We start from the raw sequence: 17,786 nt of genomic DNA, 5'->3' as shown, positions 1-17,786 counted from the left end.
CCCCACTCTCTGTAATGAGTTTGGTCATGCAGGAATGGAAAAAATTATTTTAGGAGGCGGTCAACTACTCTGCGCCATTCTTTCCCAGAGAGCAAAGGAGAATTAAACAGATTCCTCCGGGAAAAAAGGACTGGTTAAGAACGTGACTCTGGGCCAAGTCCCATGTTGTGCTGTGCCACAAAAAAGATGGTGGCAAATGCTCCCATGTGACCTGGCATTCTCTGTCATTCTCATTTAGCTATGAAGAGAGCAGGCAGTGATAGGTTAACTCACCCACTGATAAGACATGAGGGCTACCAACTGAGCTGTTAAAGGGTCATGCCAGAAGATGGCTGATTATCCTTCATACCATCGACTCCCCCAATGAACTCTCTGTGCCAGTGAGCTGGAGGGTAGTGTAGGAGGCACATGGTTCTTTGGGTCCAGGAGGGGGGTTCCAGATCTGATTCTGCGGATCTTGATGCTGTGGGATTCCTCAGGTTCATGATGCCCCTCATCACCACCATTGGGCTCAGAGTCAGATACCTGATCCATCTCCTCAGTCACTGGATTGTTCCTTCTCTCTGGAAGGGACATAAGGGCCCTCACAAGGTGTGGTAGATCCATTGCTGCCTGCTTTCTTTCTGACTAAACAAAACTGAGCCCCCGCAGTAAATGAAATTTCCCATTTATATAGCAAGGTAAGGGAAACAGGATGTGAAAGTAAAGGAAGATGTTGGTTTAAAAGAATTTATTTTTTAATCCCTGATCTCCTGAGAAAATGCTTTTTCCACACCCCCTTTTTACTTCTAATGGTATTCACATTTCATTTCAGTTTTGTCCCTAACCACCCCTGTACTAAACTTTACACATTGCTCATGCATATGCACTTCCTCCACCCAAAATTACAGGCATGGTTTATGTGTGTGTGTAAACACACACACACACACACACACACACAGAGAGAGAGAGAGAGGGGGGGTGGCTGCCAAATAATGCTCCATTTGCACAATTGCAACAATGCTGTCATACAAGTTTGTAATTGGCTCATAGCAATGGCTAATGGAACCATCTTTGCAGTTGCTCAGTCTGTGTGTGTCTATCATTGTGCTGTGTGGATTTGCAGTGTCTCCTTTGGGAGTTCAAAGTCTGGACAAGCACAGCTACATTAGACAAGAAGGGATTGTGCAGAAGGGAACTGTTGGGGTAGGGCATACTCAGCAAAAGGAAGTAGATCTTTCTGTTGCCAATATATGACTCTTCTGGCCCAGTTTCCATGAGAGTACTGGGGAGATTCCAGGAATAAACTGAGCACATTTGTATTCCAGTTATCGAAGACAGATAACACTGTGTCTTATTAAAGGACTCTGCAGACTCATGCTGAAAAGGCTTGGGTTTTCATATTTGTCAAAAATAAAATGTTCTTGGGAGCCATAGCAAAGAGGATGTTTACTCTAATGCTGGCTGGATTCACCCTTCAAGCTGTGTTTCTAAGCAGCTTTTTTCACAGTTTCAGAAAAATGTAACATTTCCCTTTCAAATTAAATAAAGTGCTCTTAATTCCAAGAAAGAGAGTGTTGGAAAAGAAAATCTGGAGCACGCCTAGGGAGTGAGCAGAATCTTGCCAAGCTGTGCATGTGTTTATTGGGCTCCATGTGGATGGATGAACTGTGAACTTGCATTTTACAAACTTCATAATCTGCTTAGGAAATTTATGTGCACTAATGGCCATAAATCAGGTTTTCCCACAACGCAGAACTGAGTGCTGAATTCTACTCTCGCACTGTGGAATGACTGGGCCCAGAGGAAATCTAAGAGTGCTTCAGTTGGTGCCCTTATGCATTGTTCAGTTTCTACAAAGCCTCTGGCACACTCTCACTTAATAACAGGTGCTTAGGAAAACAGTTTATGTAGAATATTTGCACAAAAGCGATAAATAATCACATTCCCTCCCACCCTGTTTTTGATTTAGGCCAGGATCTTGTGCTGGCTCAACATCACTTGAAAAGTACATGTCTTCCAATGAATTTCCAGATGACACTCTGAACTTCATCAAAACACATTCTCTCATGGATGAAGCTGTTCCATCCATTGTCAACAAGCCATGGTTTCTGCGGACGATGGTCAGGTAAATAAATATATTCCATTCAGTTTCCTTTCATGTCTGCCTGTCCAAATTTGGTAATGAACTGATGTTGATCTTTTGAATGTCCATACATTAAAGCCATGCATCTATGTATGAGGTGCTTTGGAAACTAGTTAAAAACCGGAAATAGAGGACAATAAATAATTGGACAGTGTTGACAATGGAAAGAGCTTACAGGTGCATCCCCAAATATTTGTACTAAGAGCAATGCTTATTTTCTTTTAAAAATAAACATCTTCTGGAGACAGAGAGAGGTAGAAATGGGGAAATGACTATGCCTGTAGATAATCAGATTATTTAGGATGCTGACATGCCAGCCAGACTCAGAAAGGCTCCAGTAAGGCTAGCCATATTTGGAAACCGAATGCTAGACTGGATGGACCTTTGGTGTAATCCAATAAGGCAATTGTTGCATTCTAATGGGTTACGACAGAGACAAGAATGTTCCTGCAGAACTACTTTTTAATCTTACATTTATATCTAACCTTTCTTCTATAAAATCATAAAACTGTAGAGTTGGAAGGGACCCTGAGGATCATCTAGTCCAGCCCCCTGCAATTCTGGTATATATAGCCATCCCATATACGGATTGAACCTACGACGTTAGTGTTATCAGCACCACGCTCTGACCAACTGAGCCATCATTAAACCCAAGGGTAGCATACATCCATCTTCCAGAAGATCTCCAATCCAGGCTCTGGCCAGACATGCTCAGTTTCAACAAGGTCATAAGTTCATGTCCATCCAGCCGATATCATGGGACTTTCTGGGTATCATAGAACTTAAATGAATGGAAAGTTGTTACTAATTCCATCCAGGCTACCCTCCGTCTATGTTAGAGAGGAAGCACCAACTTAGACATTTACTTTTAAGAGTCAGCATTTTAAATACTTTTGATTTAGCTGCAAGGTACGTTCACCGGATATGAAAGCTGTCTGCTAGGATGTTTTCAGGATATGCTGATGTCTGTCAGGATATGTTATGGAAAGCGTTAATGTTTACACAAGTGTTTAAAGAGAACTATTCATATCCAAATAATCCCGTGTCTCAACATAAGAAGAAACAGTGAGGGGTTATTTTTCTCCAGAAGGATACACAAGTCAGCTACCTTCAGAAACACATTTCTAGGGACTGGAATATGCATCAGAAGTTTTGTGAGCTTTGTGTCACAGGCATATTTGTACAATAATTTTATTCACAGACATGTTGACATGTATGATGGTGTTTGTATGTTGTAAATATTCAGTTGTACATGTTTCAGTAATAAATGGATAGTTTTGTACATGGATGTAGGACCACATACAAAAATAGGATACAGAATTCAGTAACTATGCAAAAAGCTCTCAATGAATTGTTTTATATTATGATAGCTTATGGCTTTAGGTAACAGATTTGAACTAAACTAAATGGAGAACCAGACAGTGAAATGCTGTGATCTCTATACTCCCAATGTATGGCTCTCCCTGTGTGCTTGCCTCAAAGTTGCTGAGTAATTCTAGCTTTCAAAGTGGCCTTGTTGTTTTAGCCATATTGGCCCACCCTAGGCATGATCATGTCTTGTGTGGAAATAATTTGGATCTGTCTATTTTAAGTGGGAAATTGTGTTTACATATGAATAGATAAGCTCTGCTTATAAAAATACTAAATACTGACCTGTAAAGTGAAAGAAAGAGAAAAAAAAAGATAAAGCAAATGACAGCCTATTGGGATAATTAAAACTGCAATGTTGTTCCAGATACCGCCTGACCAAAATTGCTGTGGATAATGCTGCTGGGCCAAATCGGAATCACACTGTGGTTTTCCTTGGATCAGAGAAGGGAATCATTTTGAAGTTCTTGGTCAGGACAGGAAACAGTGGTTTTTTAAATGACAGTCTTTTCCTGGAGGAGATGAGCATTTACAATTCTGAAAAGTATGTATCGTTAGTCTCACACTTAGTGCAGCCCAGTGGGGGTGGGGAGCCAAGGAAACGGGGGTTTTTTATTTATTAGTATTGAATGTGGAATATATGTTATTGTTTTCAGGAATTTTAATTTCCCCATTTAAAAAATGGCTGTGGTCAACACATCACAGCAAATAATTATACCTACACACACACACATATAATAGTAAACACATTATTTGGGGTATTGCAACTATAGGCCTCTTCAGGCATTCAGGCAGCATGTTAAATTAATGTGTAAGGGAGTTACGGGGATGACTGCAGTTGCCCTGTCACCACTGTTCCCACTGCCATTCTGGTCACCTTCCAACCTTTTGTTGCAGGGATTCTCCTGTACTCATAGTAACTCTATGAATGCTCAAATACACTTAAATGTGTCTCTGTAAGTTGGCAAAAGGGACGCGGGTGGCGCTGTGGGTTAAACCACAGAGCCTAGGACTTGCCGATCAGAAGGTCAGCAGTTTGAATCCCCGAGCTCCTGTTGCTCGGTCCCGGCTCCTGCCAACCTAGCAGTTCGAAAGCACGTCAAAATGCAAGTAGATAAATAGGTACCGCTCCGGCAGGAAGGTAAACGGCGTTTCCATGCGCTGCTCTGGTTCGCCATAAGCTGCTTAGTCATGCTGGCCACATGACCCGGGAGCTGTACGCCGGCTCCCTCGGCCAATAAAGCGAGATGAGCCACAACCCCAGAGTCGTCTGCGACTGGACCTAATGGTCAGGGGTCCTTTACCTTTAAGTTGGCAAACAACACCCCCTCCACACACACACACACACACACACACACACATAATGGATGAAATATGGGAAGATAGCGAGGAGTGGGGTTGGATTGTTTTCCCTATGTGCTCCACAGCCTTATCATCGCTAGATGTGCTTCCCAGGAGGCAAAAGCATAACTTCCCTGTCACTCTATGCTGAGTCACCCTACCCCCCAGTCTCTTAAGCAGGCTCTGCAAATTAGGATATTAGTTTAAATGATAATATTATTTAGGGAGCAAACCAAACTCCTGGCAGGCAGTAGCAAGGTTTAATGGAGAGGCTGAGTTACTACTATTTCCAGAGCACAGCTGGATTAGGAGGGAAGGCAGGCCATGGAAATCCTGGTGGTTTTTCCGACACACCAGTTCCACACTGGCACAGGAGAGAGACCTAGATTGAGCATGTTGCCGGTAGCCAGACCGGCTTGTGGTCCAGTGGAAACTTAACCAGCCCAGCTCTCTTCCGGCCTTCTAGATAGCCTGTTTCAGGAGCATCTGCTGGCTACTACCAGCAGGGATACTGGTAGTGCTGGCTTCTGCTTGTGGTTATACAGGTGAAGTTGGGAGGTACATGGCAACAGAGCCAGACACCTCTCCCTCTGTACCATCCAACCCCCTCCAGGACAGCAGATGGGGAACCTAAATTGCTTATGTGCCTGGTTTTTTTTTGTAAGCTGGAAATTTCTACCTTCATGAGTTAATCCTGTCTGAGAAATGTTTCTGTTGTAAACAAATTGTCTTTCTGATTTCATTGAGCTGATCAAACGGCCTTTCTCTCCCCCTCCAAATCAGGTGCAGCTATGATGGGGTGGAAGACAAGAGAATTATAGGGATGCAGCTGGATAAGCAAAGCAGTGCCCTCTATGTAGCATTCTCTAACTGTTTAATAAGGGTTCCCCTCGGAAGGTGTGAGCGTCACGGCAAGTGCAAAAAGTAGGTACTTCTTTGCGTGTGTCCTCTCAACTGCTAACTCCGTTCTCAAACACCCAAAAGTATTGATTCGTTGATATTGACATTGAGCTACTGATCGCAAAGAACTCCGTATCTGTCTCCTCTATTAAGGGCCTGCATAGCATCTAGGGACCCGTATTGTGGCTGGATGAAGGAAAGTGGGACATGCATGCAGCTGTTACCTGGAACAACGTAAGTTATAATTCGCATTGAGAGGTACTTTAACCTGCAGTTACAGTATTGCTCAAATAGGCTTTTGAATAGAGTTCTGATGAAAACCAACAGGCAGCCAATAAACATTTGTTTTCTTTCTATTCTCTATGCTTCCATGGTACTATTGTAGGCAGATTTATTTCTTACTAGGATTGGAGCTACATAGACATGCAAGATGGAGAGTCCACCAGAAAACATTTTTTGTGTTCTTTTCACCTCTTTGTCGCGTAACATTTAGGATAACTTGCCTCGTGCTAAGATGCCAAGTCATTGTGGTTTCATGGCACAGCAGTATTGCACAATTCAGAAAATCTGAGAATTATATACCGCCCTAAACGCGCCCCGAGACCTCTGGGTATAGGGTGGTATAGAAAGTCAATTAATAGTATTAATTAATTAATTAATTAATTAAATGATACGGGCTTCCTTACAGCACAATACCATATCAAATTACCAAGCACATACCTCCTCACATTCTAAGTTAAGAAGTAAAAAAAAATGCCTTAGCTGCAGATTCATTATCACATTTTTATGAAGCTGGTGATGTACTAACTCAGAACAGGGGTGCCTAAACCACTTTTTTGTAATAGATTGATATATATCCAATGAGGACTTTCATGGGCAGATAGCAAACCTTTCCGCATAAGCTTAACAGTGTGTTTGCCACTCTGAATAACCATTTCCTGCTTGGTGTTTTTAGATTCATACACTATGAAATGAGCCCCAGACATTCTCCAGGTTGTTGGGGGGTTTGTTGGGGGGGGAGGGGAACAGTGCATCTTTCATGCCAATATATATTCCTTAAGTTTCAGTTAAATACCATGGCATGATCACATCAGATGTCTAGGCACAGAAGCTATCTGTCCTGACATGTGTCCATGTTGCAAAACAGTACTGGTTCTATATTGGTTGTCACGTAAAGATAAGGGTGAGAAGGAATACTTGGGGGTCTCATTAGGAATCCTCTTCTGCTTGCATTGGGCAAGTATTAGAAGAATAAGCGGGTTTTGTCTGTTTCTTCCTTTCACTTCTAGGCTCAGTGTGTTGAGGCCTGTGAGTGCAGTAATTCTCACCAGCCTGTTTCTTTCTTTTGTTTAGACTTGCATTTGAGCAGGACATTGAGCATGGCAATACCGATGGCCTGGGAGACTGCCAAAGTAAGCACAACTCTTTCTGCTCTTTCATTTTATCCTACATTAGAGAATCTCTATAGATGCTTGGATGCTGCCTGCTCAGTATCAGCAAAGTTAAAGATAGAAAATCATGACAATGGCGAAAACAGTGTTTTAACAACAGGCCTTTTAAAAAAAGGCAAGAGAAGCATTCAAGGAAATTTGCTGTACAACATCACCTATTTAAATGGCAAGTGTGTTGGAATTAAAACCTAGCTCCGAAGAAAATGTAATTACAAATTCCACCTAGGTTGTGTAAGAGGAGTGTTTTTGAATGCTGAGTTGGTGCCTAGGGTAACAACGAAATCAGCCACGGGGCACGTTTTTTGAATACTTCCTCCTACACAAGACATTTGTGTCCCTTCCGGCAATTTTTTGGTGTTATTCAAGAGCAAAAGCGTTCACAGATTGGCAACATTCACCACAGACGCAGAGGTGGGATATTTTAGCAGGTGATGCTCTAGAGAGAATAAGATCCTAGCAACAATGATCAGCTGCTGCTTCCATACTTTCTTTTTTTAGAAAATAACCATTCTATCCTAGCAATAGTAACATAAACACAAAGCCAATTAGATTTGGCTATGAGCCCGGCACCACCACAAGGCATACTTGGATAGCTGCCAGGGCCCAAGTGCCGTGGGAGGGATCACTCCTGACACCTACTCTGGGCCACATTACCAAAACAAAACAAAACACACTGTTTGTTTGTTTGTTTGTTTGTTTGTTTGAGCTTTAGTGCCAAGTGGCTTCAAACCACCATCTTGGATTTACTCCCAATTCCCCAAAAGTTAAGTAATATTGAAACATGGGTGGAAATACAGGCACTGCCTATCAAACCATATTGACAACCCTCTTTAGACATTCCTAGGGCAAATTCAAGACCTGGGAGCAGATGTTAGGGGGTGAGGCGGGGGCAGCGTTGTAGTGTACCTCAGGAACTTTTTGCAGAGTGATACCGTCAACTGCTGGAGCCCCCTGGCCCTCCATCTGTCAGGTGAATGACATTTGTTTGCGACAAAATAACATAGAGGAAATCAGAAAAAGAGGGTCACAATCAAGCAGAGTCTGGGTATTTATTTCCTTTGATTGGGATACCTACTTCTGTTTGCATTTCTACTTAGAATCTAAGGTTGCAGTTCAGCTGGCTGAAGATCTTTTGTTACAGCTCAGTGTGTTTTACAAGTTGAACCTTTGCAGTTTGAAATAAGCACCGCTGCAGTTCAGTTGAGCTTACTCCTAGGAAGCTGTGCATGCAATTGCCGTCATTGGGTGTTATGCTATGTACTCTTCAGAGTGTGGGTGCATGCAGACACATGCATATATTAATTGTGGATCGGCTGCCTGCATTTTTTGAATCCCCTTGGGGCTGTGGCTATGGGGGCTGTCACTTCAAAATATAAGAGTTTACTGGGGAGGGGGCTTTTAGATGGCGCTTCGCCACAGACCTCCTCAACTGTGGGGCTGGCCCTGTTTGGCCAAAGAGCAGCATCACTATTACTAGGACTAGGAATATTTATAAGGTTGCCATATTCCCAGAAGTTGAAAATCCAGGCAAAGTTGTTTTGGGGCTTTTAAAAAAACCTCCCTACTTGCCATACATCCTGGTTTTCACGGACGTTTTGCCAGTTCAGCAAAAGCAGGAAAGAGAGTGAGGGAAGAAACTTTGGGGATTCATTTCAGACCCTCTACAAGACACTTTTTTCATGTTAATGATGCTTACATCTAAACATTTTGGCTCATCCCGATTTGGAAGCAAAAAGCATATTCTCAGTGTCTTGATTCCAGCTATAGATTTTTTAATGCAAATAAACATTTGCTTAAAGCGGCTTTAAATAAATGCATGTTTGCTTTATAAAAATAGAGCCAGATTTTGACTTGGACTACCTAACTACTCAGGAAAAAGACACAGCCTGCAGTGTAGGCAATCCAAACTTTGGAATCAGCTGTGTTTAAGTGAACAGAACTAGATATAGATCCACCAGTCAGTAGTTGAAAAGGGAAGAGCAAGGAGCATCTTAACTTGATTGTTAACTATTGTTTGTTAGTGGTCTCTATCCCTGAAGTTGTCATGATCTATGTGAGGTGCTTGATGTAACTTGCTACGGTCTATCACCTGATAGTGTCCAAAACTTTGAATCAATTTATACATAAAGATTTAGAATGTAAACAGAGGTGAGAGCATGTATGTTTGAATACCTGTGTTTCATTGTGCATGTCCCAAAGTGATTTGTTCTTGAGCAGATTTGAAAAGGCCTTCTTTAAATGAAATCGAACCAACTGCACACTTTGAAAAGCACCAGATCAGTGCAAATGCAATTCATAAACCCTATGCTTACCACATAAATCCTACACATAGCTGCATGTAGCACCCCAAAGAGAGAAGGAATGTGTGCCCTTCAGATGTTGCTCACAGCATCCCTGGCCAATGGGCCATACTGGCTGGGAACAACAGGGATTGGAGTCCAGCAATTTCTGGAGGCTACCATATCGACCAGTCCTACCATAGTATATTCAGTAGAGTGAAATTTGGACAATTGAAGAAGGGCTGTGTGTGTGTGTGTGTGTGTGTGTGTGTGTGTGTAGATCCCTTAACACTTTCCCTCCTTGACTCTTTCCTTCTCCAAATTCTCTTCTGCAGGCATTGAAATGCATGTTTTCCCTTGCATCTAACATATAATTCGTCTCTGATAGTCAGTGTTGTTGGACTCTTTAACTCCCATCAGCCCAGCCAGCATGACCAATGGGTGGGGATGATGGGAGTTGTAGTTCTGCAATATCTGGAGGGCAGCACGGTTGAAAGCTCTTGAGATTGCTCTTTCTTCTGATACCTTTAGCCAGCCTTGAGAGTTTCTTGTTCACAAAGAGCTACAGAAGGATCAGCAGCGCTCTCGTTGAGTAAGAGGCAAATCAAGATAATGTAAAGCTATCAGAACAGAATGTACCCCCTGAGATGAAAAACACACACATGGCCAATTATTTAATGTTCAAAACTCATGAACTACATCCAAGATGTAACCTTCTTCTCTAACTCTTAAAATCAGCCTATCTGTGCTAACCTCAGGAGGAGCATTTAGAAGCTCATATGCCAGAAGTCTTTTAAGTTACTGCCTCAGTGCCTTGGTTTTACACAAAACAGCCGTATCCTAATTCCTTCAGCAGTGCTTAAGGATAATTCAAGGTGCATCCTCAATTCACCTTAAATATCCTTATCCTCATAACTTTAATTGCTTTTAATTGGCTAAAAGAGAAAGAGGGGGAAATATGTATAATTTAACAGAGAAAGGAAAAGAACGTGGCGTGCATTTTAAATACTTCTAGCGCATCCTAAATATGCCTACTTGGAAGTAAATTCCAGGAAATTTACTCCAAGAGGGTAATGATGGTGGTGGTTATTTATTATTTTACCCTACCCTTCCTCCAAGAAGAGCCCAGATACTGAATTCTTGGATCCTCAACATAGTTATCTCACAGTAAATTTCACCCCAAAAAAGGACTTCAGGGGGTGCAAAGTTGCAATCATAAAAACAGTGAAGCTTACCCCTTTATGAGTAAATGTACTGAGGTAAATGTGTCTTGAATTTACAAGCCGTTAGGGCTGAGACCTACATTCTTGAATTGCTAAGAACAAAACATCATACTTCATAGTTAGCTTAACTTGGGAGTTATGTTCCAGTTCTCACACCTAAAATCAACATCGTGTAGAGTCATACCTTGGTTCTCGAACAGAATGCATTCCGGGAGTCCATTCGACTCCCGGAACCGTTCAAAAACCAAGGTGCTGCTTCTGATTGGCTGCAGGAGTGTCTGCACCAGACGTTCGGCTTCTGAAAATCGTTCGAAAACTGGAACACTCACTTTCAGGTTTCAGTCGTTTGGGAGCTGCTTTGTTGGGGAGCCAAGGCATTTGAGATCCAAGGCACAACTGTATAGTCTAAACCCATTGAGTTCAGTGGCAGGTGGTGACGGTGAACTTTGGTGTTATGGCATCCTGTGCAAGGCCAAAATTTGCCCATCCCTCCAAAGTCCTTGCACTGCCTTTCCAAAGCTAAATAAGGAAGTGCCCAGCTTTGGAGGAGACACAAGGGCTCTGGCAGGGTCCTAGAGCCCTCCCCCCTCCTACCCAAAGCTGGGACAGTGCTAACTAGGGCTCAAAGACCCTGTCAGAGCCCTCACACCTCTTTCCCAAATCCCTGCGCCTCACTTAACCCAGTTTTTTAAGGTCACTTACCCAGCTTTGAGGTGATGCCCCCATGGCTCTGTGCAACGTCCATGTGTCCCACTTGCACATCACTAGATCCATCCCTGCGGGTGGAATTGCAAAGGCATTTCCCCTGGAAGCTAGCTCCATTTTTAGTTGTTTGTTTTTATACCTCTCTTCACCCAAAGATCACAGGGCAGCTCACAACATAAAAATACATGATGAGAACACAAAATACATAATAAAATGAAAACAAAAACAAACCAACAACCTCCCCTCCCACAGAATTTAAAATCAACCACATTCACAGTTGTACCTTGGTTCTCGAACGCCTTGCAACTTGAACATTTTGGCTCCCAAAGGCTGTAAACCTGGAAGTGAGTGTTCCGGTTTGCAAAAGTTTCTTGGAAGCTGAACGTCTGATGTGGCTTCCACAACTTCCAATTGAGTGCAGGAAGCTCCTGCAGCCAATTGGAAGCCGTGCCTTGGTTTTCAAACGTTTTCGGAAGTCAAACGGACTTCTGGAATGGATTCTGTTCAAGAACCAAGTACAACTGTATATTGAGTACTATATGGGTTAAAACCTAGTACAGTTAGATAAGTGCCAAGCAGCCAGCATGTTTGTGTGTATCTCTTCTCGTCAATGTCAGTTGATGAAATAAATATATATAGACCCATATAAACTACTGATTGGGTCCTATTGTACACGACAGAGTCATGCAGTCCTGCTGCATTTGCCACCTTGTTTATAACTTGCAATCCAGTTTGCTTTCCACGCATAAGCTTTTCTCTCTTCCACATCAACCTGTTCAAAGGCAAGGAATCTGGAGCCTTTCTGCCAGCTTGAGAAAGTTTTAGTCATACCCCCTGGACAGGCAGGCTTCCATGCATAGGAATGATCCCAGGCTACAACTGAATACGTAATAGGGCCATCTCTGTGTATGAATTTGATCGCACCCATCTCTCCTCCAACGTGAAGCTTATCCCATAGTTTACAACGAGAACATGATAATTTCCTGGTAATTCGCAATTGGGAATTGGGGACCATGGCATCTTTCATTGCATTCCTCACTCTCATTTGGCACATAAATCTGAACAGAGATTGCGCGCCAGATTTATTCTTTATGAATTCCACCAAAACTGAATGTAAGACTACTAAAGAGCATTTGAAATTCAACCATCTAGATATACACCAACTAATTATTTTTAAGATGAATTTCTTACCACAGCATGACAGGTTCTGGTTTTGTCACGCTGGCTCAAAGGAGCTAGGACATGATAGTTAATTGACAAAGTTTATTATAAAGGCACCAGTCTTGCACCCTGAGTGAGATCAACCCTTTTGCATACAGCTAGTTATATGCCTGGGTCCCATTTGTTTTGAAAGTCTAGGTGGCCCACCAAGATGCAGCACTCAAATCTATCTTTATTTTTGTTGCCAATCCTGTCATTCCCTTTATTCCGATCATGATTCGCTCATATGGTTTGGCACATTACTTGTTCCCTTTTTTCTTAAACTAAGCTTTGGGGTTCATGCATACTTCCTTTTGTCCCTCTGCTTTTCCCCAGAGAAAACTGCTCTTTGGTGTTCAGTCAGAGCAAACAGCAATTCAGGACTGACGTTTCCTTCAGTTGAGCACTAAAGAGTGGAATTTCCTTGGGAAAGGAACAGGGCAAAGGGAAAATTGCTTGGACCCATGCTTTCTATTCATGGGACAAGCGGAAATGTGCCCTAGGATATACAAAGAGAACTGCATTGCTACAGGAATTATTGTTACTAGTCAAAATCTCTTGATTATAAATAAAGTCTGCAAACCAATCTCTAATTGGTCACCCATATGCATTTGGTTGGGGTTTTTTATTTTCTGTTTTAAAAAAGTTACCCCACTCTTGAGGTTGAAATCTCTCAGAAAAACCAGCAATTTTATAATCAAAACTACAGTGTACAATAGCTGTGCAGTACCAAAGAGAGTGTTTAAATATTGATCCAAGAAGATTATGCCACGGCTTGAATGCAGACCTTCCTTTTCACTCTCCAAAGGCACTTTCACTTGACCATAGGGAGGGTTGTTCCTAGTTTCTCCATGAGCCCCCCAAATCCCTTCCCAAAAGGTGGTTGAGATGTCATTCTTCTCACCCACCTCCCCATGCACAAGTAGAACTCATATCTCCTTTTGGGATCCAAGAACCCCATGTTTCACTTTGCAAGAATAAATATCAAGTTTTTACTTAAGGCAAGATTCCACTATCAATATGATAAAACCATATGAGAGAATCAGCACAAACAGAGAGTGACACTATACACATGAATAGCAGTAAGGATGTATTTGAGGTTTTGTGGACAGACAACTTAGAACGATATTAGAAATAATTTTTTCCCCTTTCCCCTCCCTCTCCTTTCTCTTTTTTTTTCCAGATTCGTTCGTAGCACTGAATGGTAAGGAAGTTCCCCTTCCACATTGTTTTAATACCTGTCTGTGCAGATCAATTTTGGAGGAATCATATATTTTACAATCTTGTCAAATATTTCCATGTTTTTATTGTTTTAATATTTTGCCCTTATTTACTTTTTTTCATAGACATTTCAACTACTTCATCAGATCATGAAATGTCTTACACTACAGTGTATGGTCAGTTTTGGAGTTTTGTTTTTTTAAAAAAATAATAATAATCTTCCTCAAATTCTTGTGGTAGTAGTTCGTAGTTTCCATTCCAAAGTAGATATAGTCCTTTTCATTTTGGGGCCTAGTTCACTAAACTGATACAAGATTCATTTATCTTACTCTAGCACAGTTATTTCAGTCTTTCCTCATCCACAGCGACCCTTGAAGTAAGCTTAATGCGAGCTAAAGCCAAATGTAAATTCACATGCTTAAACTATTCACATGCAGAACTTTGGAAAAGGAAATTATAGGAGAGAGGAACAACTCCTAGGCAAAAGAGTATAGAAACCTGAAGTATATTTTTGTGCATAAAGTGACCAAGCTTTGTAGTCAAGTTTATGCCATCTAGTATGAAGAGCATCATGTTTATGTACTCAATACAAATTGAAATATGTAACATTTGGTCCAAAAGGTTGTAGGGTAGTATTCAGTTTAAGCCCTGCTCAGAGGAGACCTGTTTAAATTAATGGACCTACGTTAATCACAATCATTAACTCCAGTGAGTCTATTCTGAGTAAGACTAGTTTTGAATACCACCCATATTATACAAAATCAAAATGTGCAAACAGTTAAAGTATGGCTAAATTGGGGAAGGGCACATCAGGCCTCCATCCCAAAATGATGCACTGGCAACAAATTTTGTATCTCCTACTCAAGGAAGGAAGGCTGAAGAGTGGCAAGTCCTGACTTAAATACTCAACTACCAGATGATGATGATGATGATGATAAAAATAAAAATAAATATGCTGCCCATCTGACTGGGTTGCCCCAGCTACTCTAGGCGGCTCCCAACAAAAAACAGTAAAAACACAATAAAACATTAGACACTAAGAACTTCCCTGAACAGGGCTGCCTTCAGATGTCTTTTAAAAATCACACAGCTGTTTATCTGTTTGACATCTTCCACAGGGAACGAACAACTACCGAAAAGGCCCTCTGCCTGGTTCTGTGGTTGGCCAAGAGAGCCAAAGAAATCCAGCTGAAGTTCTCCATTGTGTTGGGGCAAATTTGCCCTCAACTTATGGACAACAGTTGTCATTTTTCAGCCATGAAAAGCACAAGAAGTAGATGCTGTATTGGCAAACATATGGTCCCAAGCCCATGTTTGCCAAGGGAGCAAAAATATATCAGTGGGCAACACTATCAGTAGAGGATCAATGGGCAGAAATATGTGGTGCTTAATCTTCTCCTCAGTCACTGGTGTTCTCTCTCTCTCTCTCTCTCTCTCTCTCTCTCACACACACACACACACACACCATATTCTGACCCTGGAAGTGCACCTGGCTGGGCGCAGGGAGATAACAAACGGGGGGAAATTCACAGAGAAGAATTGGAATAGCAGATGAGGAATTCTTACGTTACGAAAGAAACATGATGTTTCTTTCTTAGATTCCACTTCTACCCTTACTGTGTAGCAGGTGAAGCAGAACTTGACTTTCAAAATGCATGTGTACCTAACAGAATCAAAAATCTTTCACACATAAATAATTGTAAGAGTCAACCCTTTTATTAGTAAAGCAAACTGATGTTATTTTTTCCTAAACTTGTTTTCCATCTGGGGTTATAATATTTGCAAACAACATTTGTGTCCTAGTATAATAATGAAAACACAGGAAGACCCATGGGGAGATATCTGACCTTTGTTTTGCATGGGGAGGCAGTATTTCATTTTAATACGGAACTTCCACTCTGTAAATGGGGTGAGAAAATGTTTTTCATGTTATACATCCAAACGCATAGCATCAACTGAAGCATTATCGGAAACGATGTTGGGTTTTGGAAAGGAGAAAGGCACATGATCTCCCCCTATCATAGCATTGACAAGAATCAAAATTATAATTTAAGCACTACCCCATAGCTTTTAAAGTCTTTGCCTTCCATCAACCAAAGCAATAAGCATTGACACTTACAGCCTGGCAAATTTTCCTAGCTGATACTAAAACATGTTTTGATAGAGGCTGCTTTCTGCTGAAATATATTTCCTTGGGTGGAAATCCCTCACATTTAAATGAAATTCCATTAGAAGGACCGAAGTTTAAGCAGTACTTGGAAGAAACAGGCAATGTAATATTCTGTTGCGCATAATAGGCAAGCTTCCGGATTGTCAAAAAGGTGCTCTTCAGTTCCAGGGAAATCATTATTGTGACCAGACTGTAATATTTTATAACTGAGAGGATGCAACATTTCCTCCCATGCGGCATATTGGTTGCTATTGTGATTGCTGTGTGCAGTGTGGCAGAGTGAGTGTCAAGGCACCCACAGATTTTATTTTATTTTAATTGACAACGTAATTAATGGCAAAGGGGGACGCGGGTGGCGCTGTGGGTTAAACCACTGCACCACTTGGGCTTGCCGATCGAGAGGTCGGCGGTTCAAATCCCCGCGACGGGGTGAGCTCCCGTTGCTCGGTCCCAGCTCCTGCCAACCTAGCAGTTCGAAAGCATGCAGTGCAAGTAGTTAAATAGGTACCGCTCCGGCAGGAAGTTAAACGGTGTTTCCGTGCGCTGCTCTGGTTTCGCCAGAAGCGGCTTTGTCATGCTGGCCACATGACCTGGAAAAACTGTCTGTGGAAGCGGACAAACGCTGGCTCCCTCGGCCTGTAAAGCGAGATGAGTGCCACAACCCTAGAGTAATCCATGACTGGACTTAATTGTCAGGGGTCCCTTTACCTTTAATTTACAGCAAACAATTAAACACCCCATCCCATGGGCCTGCACCCCGCAGTAGTATGTGATTATATGTAATGCTGCTAAAAGCACCCCACCCAAATAAAGCTCTGGTGGAATAGATGTTCCACTGGCAATGTCTTGCCAGTCAATCAGAGGAAATGGAGCATGGATAGGCCTCATTCAGAGCTCCTTTGCTTCCCCAGCACTCCCACGGAGTGCTGCATCCGCCATGGGGCCGACGTAGTTAATTTCTTCCCATTGTAATCAATAGTAAGAAAACATAGGAGCATTCTGCTCTGCCTACGGCAAAATGGCAAAGCGGTAGATGTGCTTGTTTCATCAGTGGATCTGCACACTGCCACTTCCAAAAATGCACAGTAGGATATCTCTGTGGGTGACAGAGGAAGATGCCTAATATGCTCCCAATTGCCAAGGAAATGAATGGTTTTCTTCACTTCCTTGCTGCTTCTTATTTTTTCTTGCCAGTTCAGTCTCTGGGTTGTTGTTTTTTCCCTCTCTTATCTGCCGTGACAGATAAACTCCTGCAATAATTTACATAACAGGTGATAAAATTGAAAAGACTTAAGCATCTGACCTTTTCATGCACAATTGTTTCCCATATCCAAAATAATCATACCAACCATGTCAAGCACCTGTTCTGCCAAAAAGTCAAATACACATGGCACAGGGAAAGGGGAGAACAAAACAGGCTTTCTTCCTGTAAAATTTTACTCTCATATGCATCAGTCTTAGTGAATGAGGCCCTCATTTTGCTGCTGCCACATCCTGTCTCCCTTTGTGGTGTTGCTTTAACGTTCCCCATTCATTGTCTTACTAGGTTGTTCTCTAGTCACATAACTGAAGAGTGTTTAGAGCATTTTAATATCTGCCGTCTCTTAGAACAAACGCTACTGTGCATTGATAACCTGTCTTAACGTTTTCAAGATCCTTTCCGTGAAGTCTTCTGGTTGCATCCAATTTCTTCTTTGTATACTGTTATTACAATGACAAAAGTTTTGTGGTATCTTGGCAAGATGCATATTTTTTAAATCAGGCTCAATTTTAAAACCCGAAAAAATTACAATTTTAAAATTG

At 41.9% G+C, this 17,786-nt stretch overlaps 1 protein-coding gene and 1 long non-coding RNA gene across 8 annotated transcripts in view; both read left to right on the top strand.

The window, feature by feature from the left end:
• LOC308458451 overlaps nt 1-17,786 on the top strand; it is a 262,354-nt gene that overhangs the window by 158,922 nt on the left and 85,646 nt on the right. The window lies entirely within an intron of this gene.
• Nucleotides 1-17,786, top strand: part of SEMA6A (semaphorin 6A) — a 185,397-nt gene that overhangs the window by 135,762 nt on the left and 31,849 nt on the right. For 3 of the 7 annotated variants that reach the window (XM_080972394.1, XM_080972390.1, XM_080972391.1), the window contains exons 12-18: nt 1,952-2,107; nt 3,861-4,037; nt 5,618-5,758; nt 5,888-5,968; nt 7,088-7,146; nt 13,776-13,796; nt 13,939-13,989. In XM_080972394.1, the coding sequence (XP_080828520.1) occupies nt 1,952-2,107; nt 3,861-4,037; nt 5,618-5,758; nt 5,888-5,968; nt 7,088-7,146; nt 13,776-13,796; nt 13,939-13,989 (686 nt within the window). The remainder of the gene's footprint in view (nt 1-1,951; nt 2,108-3,860; nt 4,038-5,617; nt 5,759-5,887; nt 5,969-7,087; nt 7,147-13,775; nt 13,797-13,938; nt 13,990-17,786) is intronic. The other 4 variants (XM_080972395.1, XM_080972392.1, XM_080972396.1 and 1 more) reach the window with 2 other exon arrangements.

This window comes from Podarcis pityusensis, assembly GCF_964106645.2.
Source record: "Podarcis pityusensis genome assembly, chromosome: 11".
NCBI classification, from domain to species: Eukaryota; Metazoa; Chordata; class Lepidosauria; order Squamata; family Lacertidae; genus Podarcis; species Podarcis pityusensis.
The sequence above is the reverse complement of the archived record's forward strand: the minus strand, read 5'-3'. Positions and strand labels throughout refer to the sequence as shown.